The sequence below is a fragment of the Cynocephalus volans genome, chromosome 3 (genome assembly GCF_027409185.1).
Source record: "Cynocephalus volans isolate mCynVol1 chromosome 3, mCynVol1.pri, whole genome shotgun sequence".
Taxonomy (NCBI): domain Eukaryota; kingdom Metazoa; phylum Chordata; class Mammalia; order Dermoptera; family Cynocephalidae; genus Cynocephalus; species Cynocephalus volans.
The window spans coordinates 145743021-145758999 of NC_084462.1; the positions used below are offsets into that span (position 1 = coordinate 145743021).

Genomic DNA, 15979 nt, shown 5'->3' on the forward strand with positions numbered 1-15979 from the left:
CCCCTTACCGGTCATCTTTTAAAAAAAATTCAAAAAAAAAAAAAAAAAAAAGGTGCAATGAATTCAAAAGCCTGGACAAAAACCTCAAGAAGGTAAACTAAGAAAGAAATTTTCTCAATCAACTCTTCATGTCTCTCTCCGGTGCAAAACAAAATGTTGCAAAACTCAAAACCTAAAGAGAAGTTTCTCTCTTTGAAGCAAAATTTCAAAACAAAGCTGTGCTCTGGACCAGTCTGAGTGTTGGGGGGCGGGCAAGGGAAAAGAGGCACAAAAATTAACATTCAAACTTCTATGTATTTTATTTTTTAATATCAACCTTTACAAATCTCTATGTTTGAGTACATTTTAATGTACATTATATATTTGTATAATAGCACAAATATAAGAAGAGGGCTGGAGTTACACTTACTGATAGAAGTGAGCAATTACAAATAAAGTTTGGAGATCCTGCCCCAGTTGACCACTTCCAAAATAAGTTTATCTAGCAATATTTTACCTGGTAACTGTCCACAAATGCAATGTGCCTTGAAAATAATTACATTAGCCACTTTAAATTCTTAATCCTGAAATGAGAAGTCAGCCTGAAACTGACATTAACTGAATAACTACACTGAGATTATTCCATAAGAACTACTTCTCCTTTTTGGTTTAAAAGCCGAATTCTCACAACGCTATACGCTATATATTTTTCTTCCTTAAACAGGAATAATCCATGTAATGTATTAAAGGAATAAAAATCAACTGAAAAACACTAGTAAGCATTTCCCATTGTACAGCGTTTCCTATAATTATGGTAGTTAACATTCTTCAACTCCTACAATGTACCCAGCACTGGGCTAAATGTTTTACCTGCTTTATGACAATTAATCTTATTCTATGAGGTGGTATATTAGGATTCTCCAGAGAGAGAGAACTCATAGGAGCGAGAGAGAGAAAGGAGGAAGAGTGAGGAAGGAAAACAGATGGAGATGGATTACAGGAGATTTATTAGGAAAATTGGTTTACACAATTATGTAGGCTGAGAAGTCCCACAACAGGCCATCTCCAAGCTGGAGACCCTGGAAAACCACAGAACCAGGAAAACCAATGGTGTAATTCTCAGTCCGACGCTGACGGGCCGAAAACCTGGAGTGGGGGCGGTGGGTTGCCAATGCTGTGGGTCCAGGAGCCCAAAGACCAGAGAACCTGGAGTTATGTCCAAAAGCAGATAAAGTGAGAGTGTCCCAGCTCCAGGAGAGAGAGACAGAGAGGACATTACAGATCCTCTGCCCTTTTTGTTATATCCAAGACTACACCTGATTGGATGGTGCCCATCCACACTGAGGGCAAATCTTCTCCCCCCACAACCTGCTCAGTTCACCAACTCACATCCAGTCTCCTCCAGAAACACGCTCACAGACACACCCAGAAATAATGCTTTACCACTTCTCTAGGAATTCCTTAACCCCGTCAAGTTGACACCTACAATCAACCATCACAAGTCCACTCCTTGTCAACTTGGCACCCATACACATCTCCTTAAACCATACTTAATCTCCAAATAAATATAATAACAAGGTAATAATTCCACCTCACATGTATACTACATACAACCAAAAACCCACTAATCCCTTCCCCGTAAGAGGAGGTAAAGTCCTTGGGTAATGGTTACTCTTCTCCTGATATCCCATAACTTAAATACTACGATGTAAAATTAACAATACTTAAATACTGATATAAAGTCAATATGTCTTAGGTTGTATGATAAAGGAATAAGAGAGGGACAGAAACAAAGATATCTGCTTAATACTCATATATGTATATATACACACAAATGTATTCTTAACAAAATAGGGAGGAAATACTCATAACAATTACAGTCCTCAATTCTATAACTGGTCATGTGGTCGTAGCTTGTATTTATAACTACTTTCATTTACTACCCATTCTGTATTCCCTTTGCCTTCAGCAAGCACCTCAGCTGGTGCTGGTTCTTTACTTGGCAGGGTGACCCAAACCTTCATTCCTGAAGTCATTCATAGTACTGCTTGGACTGGGTTGTTATAATTTCCCTTTGGCTTTAATCACAGGGATGGTAATAAGAGATTGCCCGAGTACTCCTATATTCCAGACATACGCTTCCTTACCTCCACTGTGGAACAGTAGTCTAATTTTTCCTAGGTAGTCTGGAAAAATCACCCCAGCCAACACCTTAACTCCCTTTTTAGCCTGTTGACTCAGAGGCCAAGGAGCCCAAAGTGACCAGGTGGCCAGTCTTAACTTCCAGTTCAATTGAATCATTGTTAAGTCTGCTGGTGGCAGCATTTCTCCCTCTGGAACTAAGACCTCTAGGCCAGCAGAGCAAAAAGTCATGAGAACAGAAAGCAAAAATTTTTCTGGCGGGTCACTAGGAGTGATGTGAGTGGTGCCACTTCCATTCCCACCCCTTGATTCTTGGACCCATAAATCCTAGCTATAGGAGAAACAATACAATATATTGGATGCTGATTCTGAGCACATACAGCCTTCTGAAGAACCTTGCCCCAGCCCTGCAAAGTATTGTCACCTGGCTGACACTGTAACTATGACTTCAAAAAGCCATTCCAATATTCTATCAAGCCATCTCCTTCAGGATGATGGTGAACAGTGTAAGACCAGCGAATACCCTAAGCATGAGCCCACTGCCACACTTCTTTGGTTGTGAAGTGAGCTCTTTGATCAGAAGTAATGCTGTGTGTGATACCATGATGGTGCATAAGACATTCTAGAGTCCATGGATGGTAGTTGGCAGGAGCATTATATGCAGGGAAGGCAAATCCATATTCAGAGTAAGTGTCTATACCAGTAAGGATAAAACACTGCCCCTTTTACGATGGAAGAGGTCCAATGCAATCAACCTGCCACCAGGTAGCTAGGGAATGGTGCCATATCGGAGGTTCAGTGTTGGTCTCTGCTGCTGGTAGACTGGGCACTCAGACATGGCCATAGCCAGGTCAGCCTTGGTGAGTGAAGTCTATGTTGCTAAGCCCATGCATAACCTCCATCCCTGCCATCATGGCCACTTCGTTCATGAACCCATTGAACAATGATGGGTGGCAGGGGAAAGAGGCTGACTGGTATCCACAGAACAAGACATCCTATCCACTTGATCCTCCTCTGCTGAGGTCACCCTTTGGTGAGCATTCACATAGGACACAAATATCTTCACATCTTTTGCCCACTCAGAGAGGTCTATTCATATACCTCTTCCCCATATTTCTTTGTAACCAATTTTCCAAACATGTTCCTTCCAAGTCCCTGACCATCAGGCCAAACCACTGGCAACAGCCCATGATTCAGTACATAATCACACATGTGGCCATTTCTCCTACCAAACAAAGTGCCCAGCCAGGTGTACCACCTGAAGTTCTGCACATTGAGATGATTTCCCTTCACTACTGTCCTTCAGGGCTGTTCCATAAAAGGGCTGTAGTGCCGCAGCTGTCCACTTTCAGGTGGTGACTGCATATCACACAGAACCACCCCTATAAACAAGGACCTAGTCTTCTCTTCCTCTGTCCACTGATCATAAGGAACTCTCCATGAAGCCACAGGTGCAGGCTAGGAGAGAGAAGGCAGTGTAGCAGAAGGAACGATGAGCATTTGGGCCACTTTCTCATGTAACTTACTTGTGCTTTCAGAATGCGCTTAAACCCAATCACGTATATACCACTTCCAACTGATGATCGAGGGCCGCTGTGCACATCCAACTTTATGGCTTGGTGAGTCAGATAACACCTAGTTCATGATGGGCAGCTCAGGTCACGTGGTAACTTGGTAGCCCATGGTCAAGTATTCAGTTCCTACTAAGGCTCAGTAGCAGTCTAAGATTTATCTTTCAAAAAGAGAGTTATCCACAGATGATGGCTGGGCCTTGATCCAAAATCCTAAGAATCTCTGTCAAAAGTCATCTATAAGGGCCTGCCAAGGTTCCAAACAGCATCCCTATCTGCCACTGACACCTCAATGACCACTGGATCTGCTGGATCATATGGTCCAAGCGGCAGAGCAGCTTGCACAGTTGCATGGACCTGTTGCAGAGCCTTCTCCTGTTCTGGACCGTACTCAAAACTAGCAGCTTTCCTGGTCATTTGGTACATAGCCTGAGTACCACACCCAAATGATGAATGTGTTGCCTCCAAACTCCAATAAGGTCCACTAGGCATTATGCCTCTTCCTGGGTTGTATAAGGGGCCAGATGCAACAACTTATCCTTCACCTCAGAATGAATATCTTGACATGCCTCACACCACTGGACTCCCAGAAATTTCACTTAAGTAGAAGCCCCCAGAACTTTAGTCAGATTTATATCATACCCTCTGACACACAAACTTCTAACCAATAAGCCCGGCGTAGTTGCTACTTCATGCTCACTAGGTTCAATCAGCATAATGTCATCAATATAATGGATAACATCAGTGTTATATCTTATAGAAGGAAAAGATCCCTGTGAACTAAATTGTGACATGGGCTGAAGAGTTAATACACCCTTAAGGTAGGGCAGTGAATATGCACTGCTGGCCTCGCCAGCAGAAAGCAAACTGCTTCTGGTGGGCCTTATGGAGAGGTATGGAGAAAAAAGCATTTGCCAGATCGACAGCTGCATACCAGGTACTAAGATATAATTAACACATCTGGTACAGCAGCTGCAATTGGAGTCACTATCGATAACCCACTAACTTTCTCCAGAACCCATCTGTCTTCTGCACAGGCCAAATAGGAAAGTTGAATGGGGATGTGGTGGAAATCACCACCTTGCATCTTTCAAGTCCTTGATGATAACACTAATCTCTGCAATCCCTCCAGGGATGCAGTATTCCTTGTGATTTACTATTTTCCTGGGTAGAGGCAGCTCTATTGGCTTCCATTTGGCCATTCCAACTGTGACAGCCATTACTCTACAGGTCAGGGGACCAACGTGGGAATTCTGTCAGCTGCTGAGTATGTCTATTCCAATTATGCATTCTGAGGCTGGCTAGTTAGTTCAGATGGTTAGAGCGCAGCTTTGTAACACCAAGGATAAGGGTCCAAATCCCCATACCAGCCAGCTGCCCCCCCCAAAAAACTGTTCAGTTATGCATTCTAGAGCTGGGGAAATGACCACAGAACGGGTTTGAGGACCCACTGCACCGACTGTGAGTTGAACATAAGTTAAAACTCCACTGACCACCTGACCTCCATGAGTCCCTACTCTAACTGGAGGGCCACAGTGATGTTTCAGGTCTCCCGGAATCAGTATCAGTTCAGAGTTAGTGTCCAGTAGTCCCTGAAAGGTCTATTTCCTTTTCCCCAACGCACAGTTGCCCTGGTAAAAGGCCATAGGTCCCTTTGGGGAAGGATAGGGAAAAGATTAATAGCATAAATTTTCAGTAGAGTATCAGGATCATTCCTGGAGGGTTCCCAGCCTCCCTTCCATTCAAGGGGTTCTGTGTCGATAAACTGGCTCAAGTCTGGGAACTGACTGAGGGGCCGTGATTCTGTTTTTATGACTCAAATTGAAGACTTTTGTTCACTTAACCTGAAAGTTTTCTGCTAATACAGATCAAGTGAGAATTTAGCAGGCTTTCTATTTCACGTCTAGGATCACCATGATTAACCAGCCAACATCACAGACCTACACGAGTCAGACTGTTCTGACTGTTGCTTTGCCTCTGTTGCCCATTACAGTAACTATGCCCACCTTGCCTTTGATGGCTGAGTGCTGACACTTGGCCCCTGCCACCCCAGGTGGTTCCCTCTGTAAGGCCCAGCCTGCATAAGAGCAATCACAGAGTTCTTTGGAGATGCTGGGGCTCCCCTCACAAATCTATTTCCCAAAGCACTGATGCAAGGTATGTCTTCTGGACCCTCCCAGGGACAAATCAGCTCTAGCATTCCAATCTCACTAAGCCTTTGAATCCCTCCCTCCATAGTAAACCAAGGGAGGTCAGGCATCTCTAACTCACCTCACAGAGGGCCATCTTTTGATCAGTGTTTCAGCCAACTAACCAACCAAACTGTTAGCCCCTTTCCTAATTTCCCAAGCTGCAACATTAAATGCAGAATCTCTGCTTAGTGGTCCCATATCAGTAAATTCGGTCTTATCCAACTTTATTTTCCTTCTACCATTATCCCACACCCTGCATATCCGTTCCCACACATTCTCCAGATTTCAGCCTTATATAAATTAGAAAACTCAAGTAGTTTTTTTGAGTATAATGCACCACCTCATGGGTCACACTTCGTACCTTACCTTTAGGGGCCTGCTGGGCCCTGAGTTATATGTCTAGAAGCAAAGAGGGATGGTGGGGTGGGTCCTGAGGAGAATCAGCATGGTCTTGCTTGGCAACTAGCTCAAGGAAAGCCATTACCATTTCTTCAAGCAACACAGAATTATCTCCTCAGAGAGAGTGGAAAGGCCCATACCACTGTGGGTGGGGGTGCCACTGCCACTGGGGATGGGGAGGCCACTTCTGCTGGAAAACAAGACTCAGAAGAATTTAGTAGCTCATGTCCCATCCTCATCAGAGTCTTCCCAGAAGTCCCCATCCCAATTTACAGAATCCCATTCTTCCCCAACCAATGCCCTCACTTTAACAATAGATGCCTGTGAGGCTGAGTTCAACTTTCCCTATAATTCAGCCAATCACATGATGAGGGCTTGTATTTGATTTCAGCTATTTCAGCCCTGTGGCTACTGGAGAGAAGATTCTCCTTCAGTGCATACATCGAAGCTCTTAGGCTATTTAAGTGGAATGAGAACCAGAAATTAGAATCCTTGAGCTCATCCTTTCTTTTACCACTTTCTCCAGTGACATTAGAAGCATCCAACCAATGTCATGATATTCCTTGGCTTTCCACAAATGTTCAAAGGTATCACATACAGAGTTACAAGTTCTTTGCCTCTTGTAAGTGGTTGATCACGAGTATCAAATGCACATATTTTGCATATCTCTACAAACCGTTCACACTATGGACTATCAGTGCTCTCTGTACCATTAGAAATAGAATCCTTAGCATTTTTAGTTCTAATCAGATCAGAGAGCCAATTCCAGAAACCCCAAAACCAATTAAGAAAATTCATCCTTAAAATTCTGTTCCTCTAGGACCACTCCTGGTAACAAAATCTGTATTAGGGTTCTTCAGAGACAGAACAAGATATATATGACAGTACTTCAAAAAGTTCATGAAGGGTGCTGGCTTGTTAGCTCAGTTGGTTAGAGCACACTGTTACAACACCAAGGTCAAGGGTTTGGATCCCCATACCAGCCAGCGCCACCCCCCCAAAATCAGAGTTCATGGAAAGATTTGTATTATCTTTTAATTCTATTTTTCAATGAACTTTTTGAAGTACTCCATATATAGATACATTAGAGGGGAATTATTATGGAAATTGGCTCACATGATGAGAGAGAGAGAGAGAAACCAAGCCCTAGAAGTCACATAGCTGGGACTGGTGGACCCAGAATTCAAACCCAGGTATGTGTGACCCCAGGGCCTACATTCTTACCTAAGGGAGGCCACCTTCCTCACTTAGGTAATGTATGCATACATTATTATATTGCTCAACAAGATATTCATTATACGCTTAATTTTATGGTACCATAAAAATAAGACCCCATATTTGTTCTTAAAAAATCTCCAAATACAAAACGTAGAAAATATTTTTAGTTAGTAAAAGAGGATGGCATCATTTGCAAACAAGAGAACTAGCTTGACCTTTCTGAAATATCTAGCAACTTTACTGATCTTTTCAAGCACTACAAAATCTAATTACTATTATAAGCCAATAGTATTACAAAATACAAGCTTTACAGATGAGAGAAAATTTGACCATAAAACCCTGCTCAGGAAGTATATAATAATATTCAGATATGCTATTCTCTCTTAAACTATATAAAGAAAGTCTGGTGTTCTGATTAGCCCATAATCAGTCCCCAAACACCAGCAGAGAAAAGGGATTTCACTGTACTTAACTTCTTAACTTCTGGAAAGCGAAAATGATGAATCCCAAAGGAAAAGAAATCACTCTTAGTTTGTCATACATAAAATCCATTCCATCCTCTCTCCACAAGATACCACTTCTGTTTTTAACCTGAAACATGCAGAACGACCAGAGCACAAAGCCTCTCTCAGGATTTTAAGTGAATACTCAGCAATTTGATCCTTCAAAAATAAGTTTTCATTAAACGAGTTTATAATTTTGTTTAAATTACAAGTTAAAATAAAATTTGCAGTAAAATTTTACTTTATTACAATAAAATTGGCCTGTATTTTGGAACCAAAAATGTTTAAATATTTAGGAAGGAAAAATAAATGACTATATTACTATAACTTATTAATCAACTAAGTCACCCTAGAAGTCAACTAACAATTTTCATTCATTCACTAAGAAACATTTATTGAATGCCAATTGTTTACTGAGCACTGATTTGGGCCCTAAAGATAAGAGAAACAAGGTTTCTACATCAGAGAATATTACATTTTTTTCAGGGAGGTAATATATTTTATTTTATTTTAACATACAAGTGAATAAAGATAAAATAATTTCAGATTGTAAGAAACAATGGGGTAACAGAAACTTCAAAGAAGACTTTGAAAAGTCATCATTTTTAAAAGTTATCAAGGAAAGTCCCCATGGAGGTCCCATTTGAGCTAAAACTTGAAGAATAATATGGAGTCAAGGAAGATAGTTCAAAGTAGAAGGTCACCACACCCTACGAGAACACTCATTTTCAATATTTATGTATATATATATATTATTTATATGCTCTGTCTTGGTTACATACTGGACAGACCCACAAAACATACATGTCTGTGTGTGTGTGTCTGTGTGTGTATTTGCCTAAGTGTTTAGTCTGACTGCCATTATTTGGTGACTTACCTAGGTAACTGTCCATGTTTGCTTCACGTTTTGTTGTGTAGGTACAAAGAAAGTCCTTACTTTCTTTTCAGGCATGTAATACACTAAAACCCTACTGGGTTTTCCTTATATCAGTAAAATGAGTAAGAGTCCTCCAGGCTCAAAAATTTTAGGACTCTCCAAAATACATTTTCAGAAGTACACAAAGATGGAGAAAATTCAAATGTCTGTTTTCACCAAGTTCATCCTGTAATTTCACTACACATAAGTAAGGAAAAGCCAGGTTACTCACTGTATACTTACACAAAACTACATGCTAGTGTTGCTTTCTACAGAAAATAACATCAATGATACAAATGTAAAAAACACACTTATTAGAAAAAGCAAAATAGAAAATTTCTCTTCAGTTATGTTATAGTTCTGCAAGTGAACATAATTTAAAATGCTAAGACCCAATGCAGTATTATTTATGTCTGTCAGTCAAATATTAACGTACATAATAAACATTCTGAATTTCTAATTTTTGCTTTCAAAAATTACATATTAAAAATATGATTTACATAATTACTATGTTAACACAATTTCCATGTTCAAATTCCCCTGAAATTAAAGACCTTAAGGACATATCTTTTACTTTATTCTTTAAAGCAACTCACAAAATTCAGCTGTAGCTTATATTGTACCCAAATAAAATTAAGTCAAACCTTCTAAAATGTTATATATGGACTGCTAAAATGTTATAGAAAATTAAATTGATAACTATCCTTAGGCATGCATATACAGTTTATTCTGGTTTCTCCTAAGGCAAAAAAAATAAAAGTAAAACTCCTAAAAAAGAAATTCCTCTTATATATTCTTCATATTCCATGAATGTACTTCCTTAGTTGGCAGGAAGGCAACACACAAATAAAAGTCAATCCACTGTAAGAAAAACAAATGTCACTTAACAAACTTCTTATATTTACTACAAAAACCAAGAGCACATATGCATTTCTGAAGTCTATACGTGGTTGTACTTCTTTATGTTATTCTACAGACAAATAAGGAATTCTAATTTATGGACTACTTTACAGAATATTTACCCAGAATGTACTTACTACACTAGAATCACTTTTAGTCAGTCTGGAATTAGGCGTGTGAGTATACCTAGTCCTGTTGTTCTCCAATTCTCCCAGGCTGGCAAAATATACAAGTTCATAAAAGTCATATTCTGGGAGAGCAGAGTTCTTAAAACACTTTCAATACTACCAGATTTCACTTTTAAAAATGAGAAAAGGATATACAAATGGTGAACAAGTACATGAAAAGATGATCAACATTGCTAATCACAAGGGAAATGCAAATAAAAACCACAATGAAAGGCAGGCCCGTGGCTCGCTTGGGAGGGCGTGGTGCCGACAACACCAAGTCAAGGGTTAAGATCCCCTTACCGGTCATCTTTTATTTAAAAAAAAAAAAAAACCCAATGAAATACCAGTTCACACCCATTATAATGGCTTTCAAAAATAAAAATAAATAAACACAAAACAGCAAGTGCTGGTGAGGATGTGGAGAAATTGGAATCCTTATGCACTGCTGATGGGAATGAAAAACGGTCAGGTGCTGCGGAAAACTGTACGGCAATTCCTCAAAAAATTAAATACATGACCCAGCAATTCCACTTCTGGGTATATACTCCAAAACATGAAAGTAGAGACTCATACAGATATTTGTACACCCATGCTCACAGCAGCATCATTCACAATAGCCAAAAGGTAGAAGCAACCTAAGTGTCACTGATGAATGAATGGATAAATATGTAGTATACATATGCACTGAAATATTATTCAGCCTTAGAAATAAATGAAATTATGACATATGCTCCAGCACAGATGAACCTTGAAGACATTATGCTAAGTGAAATAAGCCAGTCACAAAAGGACAAATATTGCACGACTCCACTTACAGGAGGTACCTAGAGCAGTCAAATTCATAGAGAGAAAAAGTTGAATGATGGTTCCCCAGGCACTGGAGGGTAGAGGGGAAGAGAGGGAGTTAGTGTTTCAGGAACACAGTTTCAGCTGGATAAGATGAAAAGGCTCTGCAGGTGGATGGTGGTGATGGTTGCACAGCAATGTGAATGTACTTAATGCCGTTGAACCGCAAACCTAAAATGGCTAAATGATAAGTTTTATGTTATGTATATTTTACCACAGTAAAAAATAAAAATTGATGAACATATGCCCAAATTCTTCTCTTGCATGCCTCTTTCACTACCCACAAAACCAAGACCCTGGCATGAGTGCTCAGTTAAGTTCTAATGAAAGTGTTCACCATGAGTGCCAAGAAATTAAGATGACAAAGTTTTAAAATTCCTTCTAACCCTGAAAAAGGATTCTGCTTCCTCAGAATAAAGTCCTTCACCAAATAGAGATGCTAATAGCTATCAGATATCTACTTCAGATTAAATAAATTACTAAAGAATCCAGTATAATTTCCAACTCTGTATTTCCAGCTTGGTTAGTTTTATCCCTAAAGTTTTTCCTTCATTTTCTTCCACAGCCTCATAAAGACTGTTTTCATTTTTACCATCAAAATCTTTAGCCAAAATTTTCTCCCCTAAAACTCAGAAGAGCTCAGTTCACTAACTGGTAGATATATCATCTTTTCAGTAATCAGTATTCGTTTAGTTTCTACTGATTTCAAGTATAAACATTGGAATCTTATTTATGAATCTCTCTCCTTTAAAAAAAAAAAAAGTGTTCACATGCGAAAAACAGGAGCTTGAAATATCCTAAGCTAAATTTTGAGGATCTTTTCCAGTCACATCCTAGTTTTTCTTGTAATACGTTCTGATTTCACCAACTGTTACAGAAATAAATGTGCATTAATGAACTAGCAAACCAAGTTGTCTGGTTTCCCTATTCTTAGGTATCCAGCCAACAAAAATCCCCCTTCAAAGGTAGATGCTGATAGTTTCCACACTGTAAGAGCTACGTTCTGAAACATTTCAAACAATGCCTGCCCATAAATATGAAGCAAATAGATGAAAATTAAAAAGGACAAAAATTATTCACATACCCAAACAAAACTTGAAAGGCATGATTTAGAAAAAACAGTCCTCATGTGAAAAAACTTGTTCTTAATGTATCCAAAGAAAAGAGAAATAAAATAATAAATAAGTATGATCATCATATACCTTTTCCATTTGTACTATCTGAAAACGAGATGCATGTAATCAAATATAAACTATTTGTTTTCTTGATTTTTTAAAAATGAATTCTTCCAGATACCATTTTCCAAATGTTAAGTTAATGGTATCATTTCCTCTAATAGGGCCTACTTCCTAAGACAGTACAATTTGTAGTTATCATTGCATACAATGTACCCACCTAAATATCAACAGAAGAAAAAAAAAACGAAAAACCTACATCTTTAAGTTTCTCTGACATTTAGTTTTTTCGTGTGTTAATGGGAGAGATTCTCCAGGTATGTTTCTTTCACTTGTCCACAGCTATTCAAATTAAATAGAGCCCTTTAAAAAAGGAGAGTGGATATATCTGGTCACACACCAGTAACTTCTATGTGTCTGAAGCCTCCCATCCCTTCAATACGGAACACAGAATTTTAAGAGACATGAAACTTTGCAAAAAGGAAATTACATGTAGATATTAGAAAGATCAATTGAAAAAGAATGCATCACCTGGTCATGAGCCTTACCTTTTAGCAGCGGAAGAGGTGTTAACTCAATAGGCTTGCCTTGAGACCTAAACTGTGAGGAACTTTGTGACCTCTTCTGTCTGGCTTTTCTGACGGACTTCCGAGAAAATCCGTCTACTTTATCCACTGATGGAGGAGTAGTTGGTGCTGAGGACATATCCCTACTGAAGAAAAAGAACTATCATAAACACATTCCCAAGGTGGAGGCATATATGTGGGTTACACAAATTCTAAAATTCCCATATACAATATTCATGAAAATGGGAACATATGCTAAAGAAAATAAAATCAGTTAAGAAAAGTCTTATGTCAATGAAAAAAGTGGTAAAATATATATATATATATAACTATCATATGAGCAATATTGTAACTCTAACACATTGTACTACTCCATTCTAAGTATTAAAGATGCTCATTTAGACCTGAAGAACTCTCAGTACTGTCTGCCACTTTCTAACTGCAAAGCTCTTCACATCTTTCAATTCTTGAAATAATTTTGGAGCTATTTTGCAGCTGGAAAAGTTCCATCAATACATTTTCCCAAGATATTTAATATTATGAATGGGCTCTGGAGTTGAAACCCTTATTGTACTTCAAGAATCTACACCAGTGTATCACAGCAATGTGAAATTTACAACTACTGAAACTATCTAGGCCTGAGTTTGAAAGCAATGTGTTGTGTTAGCTATGATAAACAATACCACACTGCAAATAAGGACCGGCTAGATTACTTTAAACAAAACACATAAGATAATTGAAGCCATTTCAAAAAAGTCTTCACTTTGTATAAAGCCACCTTAAGTGATTAATTTTCATTTCATCAAACTTATGGTACTGAATGATGCTTTTGCATTTTATAACCCTCTCAAATTATTAAAATGAAGGCTATTTCCTAAAAGTAACAAGCGTTAAGCTCAACTTCCTTCACTGATTTAAACATATGCCATCATTTCCATGGCAATGAGGCTCAATGCAAGATTAATGGCAGACTCGGATAGAAGTAATGCATATGGGGAAAATGCTGAAATGCAATTACTCACCTGTCATTCCAATACATAAGACAAGTGTTTTTTAACTTCTAAATAAAAGAATAAGGGAATTTCTTCCTGAACATGTAAGAATAAAAAGTTACCTTGGTTATCTGGATTCTGACAAAGAAAAAATAACAAAAAGTTTTATAATAATAATAATAATAATAATAATAATAATAATAATAATAATGTTGAGCTTTGAAATTCTGAAGTCTTCTTTGGTTCTCTTTTTAAAAATGTTTTTAAAAAACTTAGACCTAAGTATATACTTAAATATAATGTGACAGATTCAAATTGGAATTGCAAACTATGAGTGACTGTAGAAGATGTATGTTGTTAATTTAGGAGCCGATTTTCCAATTTGGTATGTGAAATTACTTAAATTTCATTCTAACCTTACCAAAACAAGATCTCAGTAAATCCTGTCCCTCCATCACTCTTTTTGTCTCTTCTTTATTCCTCATCTCCCATCTCTAAAGCCGATCTATAAGTACTCCCCCCCGCTTTTCTTTTTTTCTAATTATCTGCCCCTTGTTCCCCTGGCCCAGAACAAACGTCAAGGATTTCAACCCTTAAGCATTGCAGAACTGAACGTACGGTAGCAGCGGGTCTACGCAAAGCCCGTGGAAACAGGTTTCGCCCTGGGCCAGGGCGCCCGAAGCTTTATCATCCTCTAAACAGCAGGCACCGGGCATTTCCAAGGCTCAGGATAATCCAAAGGGGGTAAGGGGGCGGGGGTGGGGGAGAGAGACTGGGAAGGGGTTTGTCTGTAAGGATGCAAACTCCCTTTGCTCCCACCCCACGCCCCAAGCCCTGGAGAAGACAAGCTGCTACAGAATCCTCTTCACTACACCAAATTCCCCCTTTTCCCCCGCCCCCACCAATGGATAAAGGGGGACAAAAAAAAAAAAAAAAAAAAAACGCCTTCAATCCCAGAAGGTAGAGAAAAAGGGGGGAGGGGGTAGAGTGAATGAGAGATACCATCAGAAGCATATGCAGGTAAATCAGACAAGTGGGACGGGCGCTCCCCTCCAGCACCCCACCCCACCGCACCCCTCGCCTGCCCGGGCCAGGCCTTCCCAAGGCCGGTGCACTGTCGGTTCCCCAGGAGGACCAAGAGGAAGAAGGGAAGCAGGCGAGCCGCGGTGCTGGAGGGACGAAGTTACCTTGAAGCTTCTGGGGAAGAATCGGAAGATGATCTGTGGTTTCGAGGGGAGGGAGACGGGCGAAAGGGCCGCAGCGGGGGCGGGCGGCGGGACCGGGACGTGCAGAAGGAGGTCCGAGCAGCGGCGGGGAGCCCGGAGCGACGGCTGTCCGGTGCGGCGTCCCTCCGGTTCCGCGGCGGCGGCGGCGCCTCTAGGCCTCACGGCCGGCCCTGAATCTCAGCTCCGGCGGCGGCGCCCTCACGATCCTCCCCCGCGGGCCCGTCCCATCAAATCGGCACCGACCCCGTTGCGGCTCCGCCGGTGACTCCTCTTTCACATTCCCGGCGGGCGGCGCCTCTGCTAGTTGCCCCGGACCCGGCGGCGACGTGGGGAGGGGGGGAAGGGAGGGAGGAAGACTGGATCCGCAGCGGCAGCAGGAGGAGGAGGCAGGAGAAGGAGGAGGAGCCGCTGGAGCAGGAGCCGCCACTGCCAGAGCCGCCGTTCGCTACCCGCGGTGGGTCCCCGTCAATGCCCCTTTCTCTCTCCTATTGTCAATATCACCGGGCGGCTGAGTCCATGGCACACGCGCAACCGAACCTTCTAGCTGGTAGCGCCCGCCTCCAACACCCGCCCACTGGAGGCTTCAAACGGGAAGCGAGGCCTCATTGGCCGGCGTCCGCTTTCACTCCCCTGCCAGCATGTTCGGGTGAGAGCTGATCAGGGATTGGCGGCGGCGGGGCGGAGAAACAGGAGGGTAGGAAGAGAGGAGGCTGAGGATTGGGCCGCGGCATGAGAGACCCGGATGTAGCAGCGATTCTCGGGCCGCGCTGCTGCCGCTTCCGCCAGGCGATTGGGTAGGTTGAAGTGAGAAGCCACAGCAGCCGCTAGGCCTGAGAGGAGCTCCCTAATCCGGGGAGGTGTGCGCCTGGCGGATCAGCGAGATGGGATACCGCGCAGTGCGGAGCCTTTGGGCGGCGGTCGTCTTCAACCAGAGGATTCCGAGGGCAAGGGTCAGCTAAGGATCGGGGAGCCGCTAGGGCCTTGATCCCGGCCCCTGAAGCGGCTAGTGTGGCCCATCTGGGCTCCGGGAGGCCCGCTTAGGACCGGACCCAGGGCTGCGTAGAAAGCAATAAGATCCCCCGCGCGTGCCTGTGGCTGCTGTTGTGTAAATGGGTCCCTTGAGTGAAACCCCCAACTCGCTCTCCGCTGCCACTGTGGGGCCTGGCCGAGGCTGGGTATCGCTT

At 41.5% G+C, this 15979-nt stretch overlaps 1 protein-coding gene across 3 annotated transcripts in view; it reads right to left on the reverse strand.

Annotated features, from left to right (window-relative positions):
* PPP2R5E (protein phosphatase 2 regulatory subunit B'epsilon) overlaps nt 1-15309 on the reverse strand; it is a 140136-nt gene extending 124827 nt beyond the window's left edge. For 2 of the 3 annotated variants that reach the window (XM_063088846.1, XM_063088844.1), the window contains exons 1-2: nt 14757-15309; nt 12560-12723 (exon numbers count right to left, since the gene is read on the reverse strand). In XM_063088846.1, the coding sequence (XP_062944916.1) occupies nt 12560-12716 (157 nt within the window). In that variant the 5' untranslated portion in view covers nt 12717-12723; nt 14757-15309. The remainder of the gene's footprint in view (nt 1-12559; nt 12724-14756) is intronic. The other variant, XM_063088845.1, reaches the window with a different exon arrangement.
* Nucleotides 15310-15979: the final 670 nt, after the last annotated feature.